The sequence below is a fragment of the Tetrao urogallus genome (genome assembly GCF_951394365.1).
Source record: "Tetrao urogallus genome assembly, chromosome: 1".
Taxonomy (NCBI): Eukaryota; Metazoa; Chordata; class Aves; order Galliformes; family Phasianidae; genus Tetrao; species Tetrao urogallus.
The window spans coordinates 75,738,072-75,753,169 of NC_136813.1; the positions used below are offsets into that span (position 1 = coordinate 75,738,072).

The 15,098-nt window shown below is 38.9% G+C and overlaps 1 protein-coding gene across 1 annotated transcript in view; it reads right to left on the reverse strand.

The window, feature by feature from the left end:
* MAP7D2 (MAP7 domain containing 2) overlaps positions 1-15,098 on the reverse strand; it is a gene marked incomplete at both ends in the record, with an annotated part of 73,818 nt that overhangs the window by 24,429 nt on the left and 34,291 nt on the right. Inside the window, 2 exons of the mRNA XM_079536672.1 lie at positions 5,493-5,656; positions 8,648-8,725. Coding sequence (XP_079392798.1) covers positions 5,493-5,656; positions 8,648-8,725 — 242 coding nt within the window. The remainder of the gene's footprint in view (positions 1-5,492; positions 5,657-8,647; positions 8,726-15,098) is intronic.

Genomic DNA, 15,098 nt, shown 5'->3' on the forward strand with positions numbered 1-15,098 from the left:
CCAGCAATTTATTGCCGACCAAGCTTCCCACCTCATCCAACCTTGCTAGCATCTATCAAGCTGTCTTTAAGCTCTCTTAATTTTCTTACGTGCCACTTATATCATAAATTTGATTACATTACGTTCTGTACAAATATGACAAAAGGCACTCAGTTCTTCAGCCTGTGTCACCTTTCGGCCAATTGACTTGCTGCTACAATTACAGCTGTTATCTCCAGGAAGACAACCCTTTAGTCCCATGTACTGTGCTTGCTTTATTTTTGTCTCCTTTCTCTATCTTTAGCTCACAGGTACACTGGGCAAAGACTGTTGAAATCATGCAGCTGCTTCTCCCTCCCCCATTTCTTTTGTTCCTTCTGTTCCATCCTTGTCCAGGCAGGCATGCCATGTGAACGTGTTATCTGCCTTTCCTTCCTCTTTTTTTCCCCCCACTTCAATGCACATGCATGAAGCATCACAAAGCTCAAGCACAGACTTTTCTGTAATAGCACAGGAAAAAATGTCACATTTTGAATATCCCATTGCTTCTTGCCTATACTTCAGACATGAAAAGGTAATCCTGCAAGTAATCTCCCGGCCTATAGATTCCCTGTAGTTTGCTCCAATCTTTCATTCTTACTAGTTGGTGATTAAATTTTCACGTTGAAAATGTGTATGTGCTGGCTCGGTATTTGAAGTCCACATATTCCACTTTTACCTTCACACTTTCCAACATTTATTTCATTCTATTTCAGACTCTTTTCTGTACTTCTGCTTTCCAAGCTTGTTATTTCAGCATCAGCTCTCTGCAGTTAGCTCCTTTCCTTTACTTTTATGTACTGTGCTTTTTACTCCAATTTATGTTTCTACCCACACTCGAAGTAAAATGACCCTCCCAATTTTTTTTCATTAAAACACATAATCCTACAGAATCATTTTTCCTTCTGTAACCTAATTAACATTCTTACACATGAATAAAAAAATACAGTATGACAGCAGACAAATTTCATCTGAGTGATTAATGGTTTTCTTTAATCCTGCTCAGAGCAAGTACCAACAATATTCTCTAGTTTGCAAACCACAGGATACACTCACGCCATGTACTATAAAAAAACATTGTTCTAAAAATAAAATGGAATGCATGATTAAATAGTTTAAAGAGAAACAATTTTTCATACATATATGAAAGCTCACACCACTCGCATTCTGAGGTCAAAATCTTCAATTACACAATGTGGAGAGGATCATTTATTATCATCTGCAAAGAGCCTTTCATTACAGCACTATAGAACATAATGATTAAGCTTAATGAAACTCTGCAGATATAGGTTAGATAAAGAACAATATGAAAACCCTTTGCACAAAGGGTCATTAAAAAGCTGTTTAAAAAGCATTTTCAATGAGCACAAAACTGAATTTTAGAACTAGAAAGCCAAAGAAAATAACAGGGATACAGAGAAACACAGCATAAACAATGCACATACCAATAATTTTCAATTACGACAAAAACCAAACAGCAAGACAAAGCTTTTCTTCATTAGCAAACACTGTGCAGAAGCCCTGCTATGCTATAGGCACACTACCTCGTTAAAGACATCCAAATTATCTGATCCTCTATAGGAACTCAAACTGCCATAGACAGAAAAATCTGTACTGGAGACGCAATTAACTTCCTCAAAAAAAAAAAAAATGTACTGGACAAGCTTTGCACGTAGGTTAAATTAAAAACAAATAACACCATAAAAAGAGAGCCATCTACTGCTAGTGTCTGAAGTAAACGTTACTTCCCAAATTCCATAGTAATTCATGCACATTTTCCTCAGACTAAACAACAGAACAAACAGTTGGACTGCCTGAGTTTTAAAAGAAAAAGCAAAAATTAACTGTGAGCATACAAATAATTTGACTGAAGTACTTCCCTTTTGTCTATATAAGATATGACATAGATGTGAAAACAAAAAAAAAATGCTTTACAAATACTATGAGTCAAAATAATTTGTGCAAACAATTCTAAAACAATCTCCCTTGTTCTTAGAACACAAACACCTAACAGAGCCACGTGTAATATTAGAGAGGAAAAACTCTTCCTCTTTGCTTTATGTATTCATCAGCGTATAAGTAGCTGTTTCCTGATATTATCAGTTGGCCTCACTTTTATTAGAGTGCTTCTTCTACCTAACAACAGATAACTCTGTTATTTTCTATTTAAAGAATGGCTTTCAAAATTTGTAAAGCGTTTTTTAACTACCTCTCTCAATATAATTTATTGGTACTCCCAGCAATTTAAGATTATGGGTGTATATAAAATTCATATGGAAAAAGAGTGGGTGCATCAAAGGAAAACAAATAGGACAAATGAGGGTTCTGTTATTGCACATGGGGAACTGGGGCAGCAGTTATGGCAGAAGGGAGCAGAGATCAGAAGAGAGGATGCTCATTATTAGGAAAGGACTGAATTCTTCTCCTTGTGCCCACTGCATAGCAATCAATAGATTGCTTTTGCATAGCAGCCCCAACCAGTTTGCAGCAACATTTCTCTATTACTTGCATAACTGAACGTCACTCATTACATAAATGACTACAAAACATTTGGAAGACATTTATTAATTCCATACATTATAATTTGATAAGTAAATAACTGACACTACACCATTCTAAGGTTTTTGTATCTTGTGTTTAAGTGCTTTTTTTTTTTTTTTTTTCCCAAACATAACAAAGAATGCATGTACACCAAAACAAAAATCTAACTACAGAGTCTTCCCAGCACTGAGATGTGAGATGTTCTTTTCCATTTATCATTGAGTTTGCATGCTGGAACAGATTGGATTTGTCTACCTTTTTACTAGTAGCTGTTCAAATAAACATTAGTATATTGGTAGCATGAGTACTAATTTTACCAACTCCCTTTCACAATAAAACCAGCAGATTTTGTTAAAAAACAAATCTTTGAATAGGTGGGTGCCATCACTCTCATCTGTGCTACTAACCTTGACATGGCCCTTACAAACGATGCCCAAATTGCGTTATGGAATATGCAAGAAAGAGAAGAACACTGCCACTAAAGAGACTTCCCAATATGGAGTGCATAGTAACACATTTATCTACGATGCATTTCCAAAGCAAATGGGAGCTTCAAGATGAAAAAAGAAGAAAAAAGAATAATGATTTAAGCAAACAAGGAGCAGCTTTTCCTTTACCTAGTTGCAAGTCAACTGGCTGCTTGCTGATAAAATTAACTCATTAATACCTTCTGCTGCAAACTACACATCTCCTTCCTTAAGGCTCATGGACTCATAATCCTAAAAGAGGGGGAAGCTTTAAAAGGAACATGGAAGGAAGGGTGCTGTTATTGAAGACTTCCCCTGATATGAAAGTTGCAGTCAATGTAGACAGCGCAAGGATGATTTTCTGACACATCTGTTTAGTTTCTGCCCAAGGAGTGGCAAACACTTCCATCATACTCCACTAGAAGCTCCAGCTGCCCTGGAGAACAACTCTGCCAGAATATCTCCATTCCCTTTAATACAGACTTTAACATAACCACCTCTTCCCTGGCAGGGGAGCAGAAAAAGCAAGCAAAATAAATTTTGGTCACTTCGTATTTGAGAAGCCCTTCATATGCAAAATACCCAAACAGAGAAGGCAGCAACATGGGAAGCAAACAATTCCCCATGGTTTAATAGCCATTTACCTCCCAAATTCCTACAGACACAACAATATTTTTTAGAGTGAGATTTATACAAACTGTGCCTGTCAAAATTATGCACTGCCATCTGTTGTGTTAAAAAGCAAGATAAAAAGAAAACGACCTAAGGAAGACCTAAAGGCCAACCAATAAGGCAGATTTGCAGCAAGGAAGAAAATCTACATGGCACTTCAGACACTTCACACACAGGTGACAACCAGAGCTCCAGTCCCCACCCAGTGTATAGTCTTAAAGGGAGAAACACTGAGCACATGCTGTAGTATATCAGCTCACTGGCCAGGGTGCATCCCCCACAAGGGTGGGAAACATGAGCTCAAGGCTCTTCCAGTAAAGACAGCCTCAAATGTCCAAAATGACTCAGGAGCAGTGAATAACTTGAAATGCCCTTAGTGCTGTAAATTCATCACCATCCTTACTCTTCCTTCCTACATTAATCTCTGGGCAAATACAGGAAAGTCTTTTACAGCAGATGGGGTACCTCAGAGATGAGATCCTTTGTCTGACCTGGAACAGCCTTGCTTCAGTTTGACAACCCCCACCCTGATTGCTCCAGTAATAATCATGATGGCAGGCAAAGCAAGTAAGTGGCTCATTTTGCCTACAGCTTTCCCCTACCCTGCCTGCCTCCAGTGCAACTTGGATTTTGACATGGATTTTGAAGTGTTTGCATTAGCCACTACCCCCTGCATCTCCCATAAAGAAGAGCAATTTTGCTTAGCTGCAAAAGGTTATTACAGCTGGAAGTACTGGGGAAGGAGAACACTCGGTCAATGATGTTACCAAAGAAGGAGATAGGTCTCCTAAGCCTTTGTTCCTGTTTTTGTCATTCTTAAAATTTGAAGTGATCCACATGACAAAACATTTAAAAATGAATTCTCCGCAATTATGCAGAAGCCACAAGCACTATGTTACAGTTGAAAGAAGAATGGCAGGATACAATTTTCTTTTCAGGTTTCAGTAAAGCGGTGAAAAAAATCAAACATAAGGAAAAAAGCAGACAAGTATGCTGTTCTGATCCCATGTGGAAACGTTTCATCTCTTCTGTAAAGACATTTTGATAAACTTGGGAGAAGGAAGGAATTAATAACTGCAGATTTCTATGACCTTTTCATATAGAAAATAAAGAAATATCTTCTCTTGATGTTTTTTTTTTTTCCTCTCTAAACCACTGTCCCCTTTCTCAAAAATCATTAATTCTTAATTAGTTGCAGTAGCAGTGCTGCATGTCATGCTGGGAGAAACACACACACGTACTGGGTTCAGAAATCTGCATCAGAAATTGGACTCATTAGAGAAAAAAATTTATACTGTATAAATTCTGTTCTGCATGACAAGTTTAAATCAAGACTAGGTTCTTCACTGCTTAAGAAAGAATTTCTGATTTTGTGTTACCAAGGAAATATAATTTCCTAAATATCACTTCAAGTTCACAGACAGTGCAAACAAATCAGCAAGAAAAATCTTGCCAGTTTATGAAAAAGCTGATCTGTAAGAGCTATCTTTTGGGATGCTCTTGCTTCTTCATGTAACAGTTGGAGTCCCAGGTATGTTAGTATAAAGTAGATGATCATTTTGTGAGATCAGACAAAAAACAGGAGACAAAAAAAGCTTTGGAAAATGTTTTTGAGTATTAATAGTTGTGAGCAGTCGTGGAGTATTAATAGTTGTGATGTGGATGCAGCTCCCAAAGTAATGCCCATATGTCCCTGCGTCGAAGAAAGAAACACCTGCAGCACACATTGATACTCAGCTATGTTAATGCTAACAGACACAGTTGCTCTTCCATATGACTCCCAGTGGACCTTACCTCCTCCTCTTTAAGCTTTTGTCTCCGCTTTTCTTCAACCGCTGCTCTCTTCTGCTCCTCTCTCTGTCTCTGTTCCTCCAGTCTTCTCCACCGTTCCTCCACTTGCTTTTCATACTGAAGCTTTGCTCTTCTCTCCTTCTCTAGTATCTGCTGTTCCCTAGCAGCTTAGGCAGAGAAAAAGGTGTGTTTCAGATACATATATATTGGCTGGCAATATATATATATAATCCTTCAGCAGCTTTAAAGGCAAATTCTTTTTTCAGACCTAACAAATGTACTCACTAGGTTTTAAAGTTAATTATCTACATATGCTGATTCACAGAAGCCTTTGGAATTTCTTTGCAAGCAAAAGCCATTGGAATTTCTTTAAAACAATGATTCTCTTCACAAGTCTGCCTTCAAAATAAATACTAAGAATATGTATCAGCTATACTCCCCACAAAGCTTTGGAAATATATAATCCTATAACTTGATACTACCTGTTACCTTCCAGGAATTAAAAAAAAAAATAATATTATGGAGAGTTTCTCTAGTTGCTTATCCCAAATGGAGTCATAATTTTTGTCATTACCTTGTTGTTACAAAATTCAGACTGCAGCATGATGTGCAGAACTGTTGCTTCAGATTTACACCAGGAAAATAAGTAGCAGAAGTTAATTTGACAAATTGTGAAAAAAATCTATTTCTTGTTAAGTGCATTCCATAAAAAGGCACAAAATGGGTCAGTAAGCATTCTTACATGCACACAAGTCTGTAACATCATATCAACGTACATATAGCCAATATGAAACAAAGAATATTAACACAATTGATGAGCTAAGAACTTAAAAGCTAGGGAAAGTCAGAATTAGCATGGGTTATACAAGAGCAGATCCTTCATTCTGCTCACCTCTTACGCCCCAGTTTACTCTTCCAGTTGCTGTTTTCCTTGTTCAGCAAATCACTGCCCTGTGAGTGTTCTCTCTTTCAACTTTTTTCCATCAATCCTAGGCTCTTGCCCAGCTATCTCAATTTCCTCTTCACAGATCAGATTTCTTCCCCCAGCTCCTTGCCCTTGGGCTCTTCATCTACAGCTGCAGCCTTCAGTCCCTTTCAGCCTCCCTCTGTCCCTAAGCCAGAGACCCCCTAGGAGACACAGTCCTTTCCCAGTAGCCACATTTCTTCCCCTTTGATTACCAGATCCTTGTAAGATACTTTCTCATGTCCAACCTGCTTTACAGAATGCCACCTGTCTTACTCTTGCCAGTAGCATGGTTGATTGTGTCTTCCCCTTTTGCCTATTTCATGTCTACCTCAGGAAAGAGTGATACGAAAGGCATGTTAGTGCTGTAGGCAAGTCTAGACTTCTCAGAATAAATTGGACCTGCCAATAGATAGTTACCTCAGATACAGTGGAAGAGGAGAGACAAGTCCCTAATTGTTGATGACTACTAGCCATGTCAGGTAGAACAGGTGAAAACTGCATGTAGGAGTTGATAAAAGACAAAAAATAAAGTGAGCTGTCGGAGACTGTACTAGTTACCTTTCAAACAAGTAGGTGAAACCCAGGACTGATTCTGGACAGAGAAGCAAACCATTCTGACACCAAGACATAAACACAATTCTTGTTTCTTGATTTAGGAATACTAAACCATTGGTTAATGAATTTGGCTTTGATGAGGAGATGATTCTATATTGCTGTAAAAATACTTGCTGGGTGCATAAATATTTGCCCTTCTGGAGAACTCACAGCTTTTTTTCTGAACTTCTTTAATGAATCTGACAGAGACAAATAGCTACTAAGGCCAAAATCCAAAGGTCTTGACTCTTGAAGGGGTTTTAATTCTAACCAAGTATGTTTTCAGAAGGCACATCCAGTGGCTGGAGACAAGAAATGCAACCAACAACTTTCAAACCACCTGGGTTAGCCGCTCCCCAGATTGTCCAGCTTTCAGTTTTCCTCCCACCTCCTCTTTTCCTCTTTAACCCACCTCCTCTTTTCCTCTTTAATCCAAATCCTTTCCACTCATCACCTCACCTTCTCAGGAACCAGCAAAGAAGGGATAATCAAAGTGACAGGAAAGGTAGTCTAGACTGAATATAGCTATAAGAGATAAAACTAAGACTGGTGCATGCCCCATAGGACAGAATTTCTGGGGAGATTAACTACTAAAAATTTTAATCCCCACTAAGCAGATTTCCACATGAACTACGGAAAGAAATCTTGCTCACCAAGCTCACTGCACTAAAAAAACATCACATTTCAGGCCTCAGGTTTTGTCAAGATATGGTCAACAGTTTATTTATTGCAAGGAAAAGAGTATTTTCTCATCATTTTTTCCACGTGTCCATTTTCAGTTAACACTGTCTCGAAATAAATGGCAATTTATTATTTTTATAGCAATTTTATAATTTTACAAAATCCTAGAATAATAACAAACCCTTTTAATAGGTATCATCAGGTAACAGTAAGGAACAGAGCTACTGGCCTGTCTGCATACTGCAATGAGAAAAATAAGCTTAACTGTTTAAACATATTCTTTTAACTTTAGAGATATACAAACACTTTTGGTGGGGGAGGGGAGCGAGGTTGAACAGTTCATTTCTCTGCAAAATTTCTCCAGCGTTTCCTTGGAGATGTTAGTAGACTAAAAACAACTGATCATTATAAAAACTCTGAAATCAATGCTTCGGAATTTGATGAATTGATTTTGTTTTTTTATTCCCTTGAACAAAGATTGTTATAAAACGTTAAAAAATAATCCACTTTATGCAGGACTTAACAGCTCCTTGGTATATTTTCATAGGACTAAAACTTAACATGCTAAAATTAAGGCCGTTTTACCAAATAATCCTACGTATTAATATAAATGTTATTCGAGGCTTATTTCAGGTTTTTTGTTTGTTTTACAAATACAAATCCTAACAGTCAGCACATTAACCTACATTCAAAAGTACATGTATCACAGAAGAAAGTCAATTAATTGCTGCAAAATATGAAATACTTGAATGGAAATTAAAGAACGCACCCATTAGTTTTAAAGAAGTAATATAAGTCATAAAGGCTAGTAATAGACTAAACAACAGTGTTTAAAACTCAAAACGAAGAAATGTCATATAACTTAAGTCTATTAGCATATATACATGAATAATACAGACACTTCCCACCATCTTACCAAGATATTTCTCTCTTTCTTCTCTTCGTTCTTTTGCTAGTCTTTGTCTTTCATCAGTTTTTAGAAATCCATCAATGGCTGAAGTGAGAAAGAGAAGAAAAACAAGTGTTAGTAAAACCAAAGAAGCATCCCAAAGAACTCTCTGCTTCCTGCAAATTGAATCTAGCGCATGTAACAGCCCGGACAACAGAAATGACTTTGCACTTAGTGGAGGCAGATGGGTTAACAATCTCTTACCTACTGCTGAAGTCCAAACACACCTCATCGGCCTAAGCATCCGGCTCTTCTCAGTGTGAACAAACAAGCTCTTAGTGCTCATTTTAAAGTTTGTATGTTTCTTGGGAAACATCATAAAGATGCAATCAGTGTCCCTTCCACTTTGGTAGTAACCTCAAAAGTGAGATCTTGGCTATCAAGTTTAGCCAACTTTTTGGCTAACAAAAATAAAAGGCAATTCAGGAAAGCAATAGAAACAGTATGTAGTTCTCTCATAGCTTAATGCTGTGTGGAGTCCCAGCCGTCGTATTTGCAGCCTCCCAGCCCACAGGAAACCACCAGCACCAACTCACTGCAACAAGCAGTAATTACTGCAGGATGAGGCTAGGCAGACAGCAGCCCTTCTACTTCCTTTTCCAGGTAGGAAACAGTTTCCCTCCTCCAGTCGGTACCTACAAGCACATTACTCACCTGGGAGGAGGTTGCTTTGTTTTATAACCAGACATTGCAGCAAGGCCCAATCCACTGAACAGCATGATTTGGCCCGGCAGTCAGAGCATGACACATGAGGAGGCTGGGAGCCACCTGCCTTTGCACTCTGCAAAGAGCTGATCGCTGGGTCTTCACAGACTCCTCCATCCCAAACACTGCACACAAGCTCTCCAGGCCCTGCTTTCTGGACAAGCCTTAGCCACTGACTTGAGAGAGCAGCTAGCTGACCGCATCCTTCCAACAACAGGGCCTCCAAAGCCCTCGTTTCTCTCTTCCAGGATCTCCTCGGGTTTTAGCAGGGCCGCAGTGCACACAAGCAGAGGGTTTCACAGCAGTTTATATCCTCCACCATCATTATTTGGCCTCTCTGATAAGTTTCCATATAATGGAATCCCCTTCCCCTTTTGCACAAAGAACTGCAGTTGGGCTTTTTTTTTTTTTTTTTTTCCTGATAAATACAATGGAAAACTGACTTGGATTGTAACCGCAGTTCTCCTTCCCAAAAATTACACTTCTAGGCTCAGGGGGCATTCTGCCCATGGAAGCAAAGCTTGTACAGAGCGAGGACTTTTCTGTAAAGGGAACTGCTGTGTAGTAAGTTTGAAGACCAGCCTCAGTGGCCTCTTGTGACTAGGAAAAAATGCCAATGCTCACACAGACAGCAACTGCCCAAAGGCAGCCAGGTCCATGGCAGATGGCAACTACAGCTGTTGGCTGGGTAGTTACACCAGGAATGTGTGGGTCAGATCAATATCAACTTATGACCAAAGACTCATCCTACTTCCAAACTAGTCCAGTTGTTTGTTCGCTTGGCTGCCATTAATTGTCAGATTTGACAAGCAGTGAGAGCAGCAACTAAGTACAGCAAACATGACAGGGGGTTATAACTACTAGGAAGGGCCTGCATTTAAGTGCCTAAAAAGAAGCAGCCTGTTGTCAGCGTGGTTAAATTACAGTTTAACTATAAGACTACAGTTCCAATTAATGTAAAGTTATCTGAAGATCTGAAACTAAAAAACAACTTGGAAACTACAATTTAGACTAGAAGGAGCAGATACGAAACCAAATCTGGATGAAGATCCCAGGGAAGGAAGATTGGTCTTGAGAGCAAGCACAGGCTGCAGGCAGGGAAGGAGACAAACAGAGGCAGGAACTGAGCTCTTAGGAGTGAAGGGGAGCAGTTGAGAAGTGGCACCTGAAGAATGGAAAACTGGATGGCAGTAAACTGGAGAGATTGGAGGAGCCTCTGGTTCGTGTTCATAAAACAGTGTGCTGACTTTCACTGCCCTCCTGCTTCCAGCAAATACCTATGAAATCTACAGATTAAATTATGTCCAATAAAATTATCAATAAAATTGCCAATAAAATTACAGCAATCTATTTCTATTGTGTTTGCTTTATGAATGCAAGTGGGTAGAAGTGGATCTAAAAGCTCCAGCCTTGTCACAACTGCCACAGCTATCCCAAGCTGACATGGGATGAAACTTCCACTTTTCTAGGTTGCCTTCCTCAAGACTACAGATGTCTCAATCTTACCAGCAATATTAAAAAGATTGTCAAGGTTGTACTGCCAGATGCTTAAGAAATGAGAATGTATAAGAATTAAAACAGTCTGCACATTCCTTGTTTTGCTTCCTTCCAGACATATTATTATGTATTTTTTCTTTTTAGGTCCCTTGGCTTATGCAGTACATAGGATGAACTTCCTCAAGGAGTAAACCAAGTTCATAACAAAGGAATTGCAGCTTATGCTTCCTGCTTCATTTCCTTCTGAAACTGGAAAGTGTTTAGAAAAAGAAAGAGAAATAATTTGAAGGCTGCCCTGGAGAAGAACACCCCGCACTTGGCTATGTCACAGAAGAAACAACAAAATACATGGGATGACTGTTCATTAAAGGTACAACTCACCAATGCAGAAATGAACTGTGTGGAGGAAAACAGCATGTGATCTCTCGAAACACAGACATCATAACTGCATACACATGCAGCAAGGGTAGCATTAAAATAGCACAGGCGTCTTAGGGCTTTGAAGGCTGGAATAATATTCCCTGGGTAGTAACTTCTATTCTAGCATGATTTTTAAGGCTTCAATTTGTTTAATACATGCCTTCACGCAATATACATTATAAGTGTAATGGGTACACCAGCTATTTGCGATGAGAAATTTGATTAACGATAGGAATGCAAGTTCTGTTTTGCAAAACAGACTACGAACAGCAAGCTAGCACAGACAGCTCTACAATTACAACAACACTACACCATCTCTGTTTCGTAACACGAACTGCCGGTAGATGGCAGAACAAGGTTTAAATGAAAAAACAAAACCACACAGCAAAAACGCTTTCACTGTGATGTAGGAAGTGACCTCAGGTTAATATTTTGCACATTCAGCTTTATCCTGAGCTTTCTTTATGTTTGACTAAAGCAGTTTAAAAAGGTGTGTAACAGTTGCGCAACATTTAAGACACATAAATATATGCCAACCAGAATAATGAATATGAAGAATCACTAGCAGAAAATTCTTCCTTTATCCCCAGTCTTGCAAAATATGGAAAATGCCCAATTAACAACAACAAAGATGTTACGGTAAGGAGCTGCTCTCTTCTCCCTTCTCCAAGTAAGTTGCTGCTACTTATATTTTATTTCTCAGCTCCACTCTGCAAAAATCCCTTTTCAGGAAGTCCCCATTCTCAAAGGCTGCTGTGTGTTAGGTTGTGTCTGACCGCTGGGCTAATTTCTCAAGGCTGTGCCTCATTTTTGACTGAAGAGAGTCAGCTGCTCCTCTGGGACTTTGTTACAGCAAGCATTTCTAAAGAAGATCATAACTTAAAACCAGTTAAAACATTAGCAGCTTTGCAGCAGCAACCTGCCATCTAATGCTGAAAGACTATTTCAACACTTCATTACTTTGAAATAAATACTCAGAACTAAAAATTGACGTGTTAATCAGTTTCAACTCTTTTTGATGGGCAACGTATATCTATTTAGACAGATGAAACAGTGCCAGAACATGTACACTTATTACACACTATATACCACTGCATAAACTTCTTGGCTATCGCTAAAGACAGAAAGGAAGATTCTTGTGTTCTGACAAGGCACAAGGCAAGCTTTGTCTTTTGAAACCCATCCCCTGCTACTGGTTGAGAATACAAGTACTCAAGCAGGACAGTCAGGTTGTTGGAAGCTGAGAGTATGTTTCAGTAGGATGAACGAGCTGCCTAGACACTTCCTCTTCTGAAATTTGCACTGGAGCAGCAGCAAACAGGTATGGCTCCTATTCATAAATTTTCTTACTTTGTTTTTAAACCTATGTAGTTTTCTGTACTCTATAATATCCCATGATATTTAGTTACATGTTTATATACAGGAGATACTCAAGCCTTTGGTAGCAGACACCCCAATGAAGAAGTTAAGTGGAGATCCAAGGCCAGCTTTATATAACGCATTTAGAACTTTGGCCACGTTGCATAGTCTGTTCAAGGCCGTTAGACCTTTGTCCGTTCTACACAGCAACATTCCACCTTTGCCACTGCATACATCACCTAAAATGACATTGCTGTATTGGTGAAATTCCTAGTTCAAATGCACTTCTGTCAGAGGGAAAGCAATTTTCTTATGTATCATGTATGGTGTTCAGGGAGGCAATACAGCTGAATGCTCACAGAATAGGCACCCACCAGCATGGAGGTGGCCTTGATAGCAACGTGGGGAGCAGGTCTGTAGAGCAGGCCAGACAAATGAACCACTGCATTTACCACCCACCCTTCTGCTGGCAATCTCCACTGTTTCAGATTATATTTATCTCAGTTGATAGAATCAAGGTTTTACTCCTTGGAATCTGCTTTTCCTCCTCCAAGACTGTTCTTCGAAATAACAAAGAACATGCTTTTCCACCTGCTGCTGCTTTCCAATGATGAATGAAGAAACATCATATTCTTCAATTTCATGGTGACTGACTACTCTGCAGGGACACAAAGGCTTAAGATGGCATATGACTGGGGTCATGGAGGACTATTTCCATCAAGAAAAAGCATTTTTTCTGAACTTATAAGATATTGCTGAGAGGCTTTCAGGTAGAGTCTACAGGCAAACAACAGATGAGCCTTACAGGTATGTCAGTAAAATCCTGTAGAACTTCCTCTTTTTTGATAACAGCCTTTTATTAAGTTTAATTTAAGAAGCTTGCTTATTGCATTGCACTCAAAAAAAAAAAAAAAAAAAAAAAAACCTACAAAGAAACAAAATTTTTCAGTTGCAGCTAGTTAATTTTATTGCTAGGTTTGTCAGTACAGACTTCAAATATAACTAGAAAAAAAGATATTTTCTATTATGTCAGAGATAACAGGTAAGTTATTTGTTATTATAAAGATGTTAAGTGGACAAAGTCATTAAGGGCAGACTCAGTTGCCAAACACAGTGGCATTTCAGACACCCAGGGCTAATTGTGTAAGACGTGGCCTGGCAAGTATCAGAGAGAACCTGCCAGGTATCTGCACACTCCAGTTAAACAGCTGGGACACCGCGTGTCACAAGATGCCAGCTTCGTGTTTCTGATCCCCACACTAAATGTTCAAGGTTTTCATTTGCATCAGGATGTATACCATACTAACACAAAGATAACAGTATGAAAATATATCCCACAAACACCTTATCAGCTCCCTGGGACTGCATGCCCTGTGTATAAGCTGTACCTAGCCATAACAGGGCCCCAGGCAGACTCCAGTATCATGCAGACATAGCAGATAAGTCTCACAGGTCATCAGAGAGCAGATAATATACACTAGCAGAATTTTTGTCATTTATGAAGACATTAATGATCACTGAACAGATCTGTGTTAGACAGCCTAAGATGCAGCAAACCCATACAAAGCAGCTGCACTGAGTTAATGTGTGTTCCATATTGCCATTTCTTTTAAGTGCTTTGGCAGCCACTCTCTCACACAGGAGGGAGACAAGAATTTCAGGCTGAACTTACCAGTCCCCTTCACCAGTATGTGGTGCACACAAATCTTCACAGCTGTGTTTTTCAAGACTGCAATAGACCTGTCCCTTCAACTCACTACTACTGGTGGTTAGAAAAAGTGCACTCAAAAGGGGATGAATGGTGAAAGTTCAACCACAGAGTCTAACCATGGTTGTTTGGTTTGTGGCTTTTTTTTTTCCCTGAAGAAAATGAAGATTAAAAAAAAAAATCTTGTGTCATGTTTATGAAGACAAAGTTAAATACACAATTTCTAAGTGAATCAGTTTCTTCAAGTACTCTGTATTCCTGCCTCTGACAGTGTAGGTCCTAGTTCTGTCAATGTAGATCCTAATTAACCCTTTCAACCTTACTATAGCTGAAAAATTCTCTCAAGATGTTCTTACACATAAGAATGGATACCATGCATGACAATAATTTCATTCAAATAAATACAAACATTTTAATCCTACATTTGTTTCTGGAAATGTTATTGTTCATTAGCACAGATTTTTAGCATCAGATCTTGACAATACTCAAACACACCAACTTCCTTCCAGAACTATTTACTGTCTGAATGCAGCTAGTTTGAAAATGCTTGCAGGACTTCTTTACACATAAAGCTTGGGTAAAGAACCATTCTCAAGCCCTCACAGAAGCAGTGTCATTTCTCTGAGAAGTTTACTTTTGTAGCACACCTGAAAACCTACAAACTAATGCCCAGTGGATTTTCGTAAGCTGCAAGATAAAGCCCATGTAAAGACATGCAGAGCTGGTAAA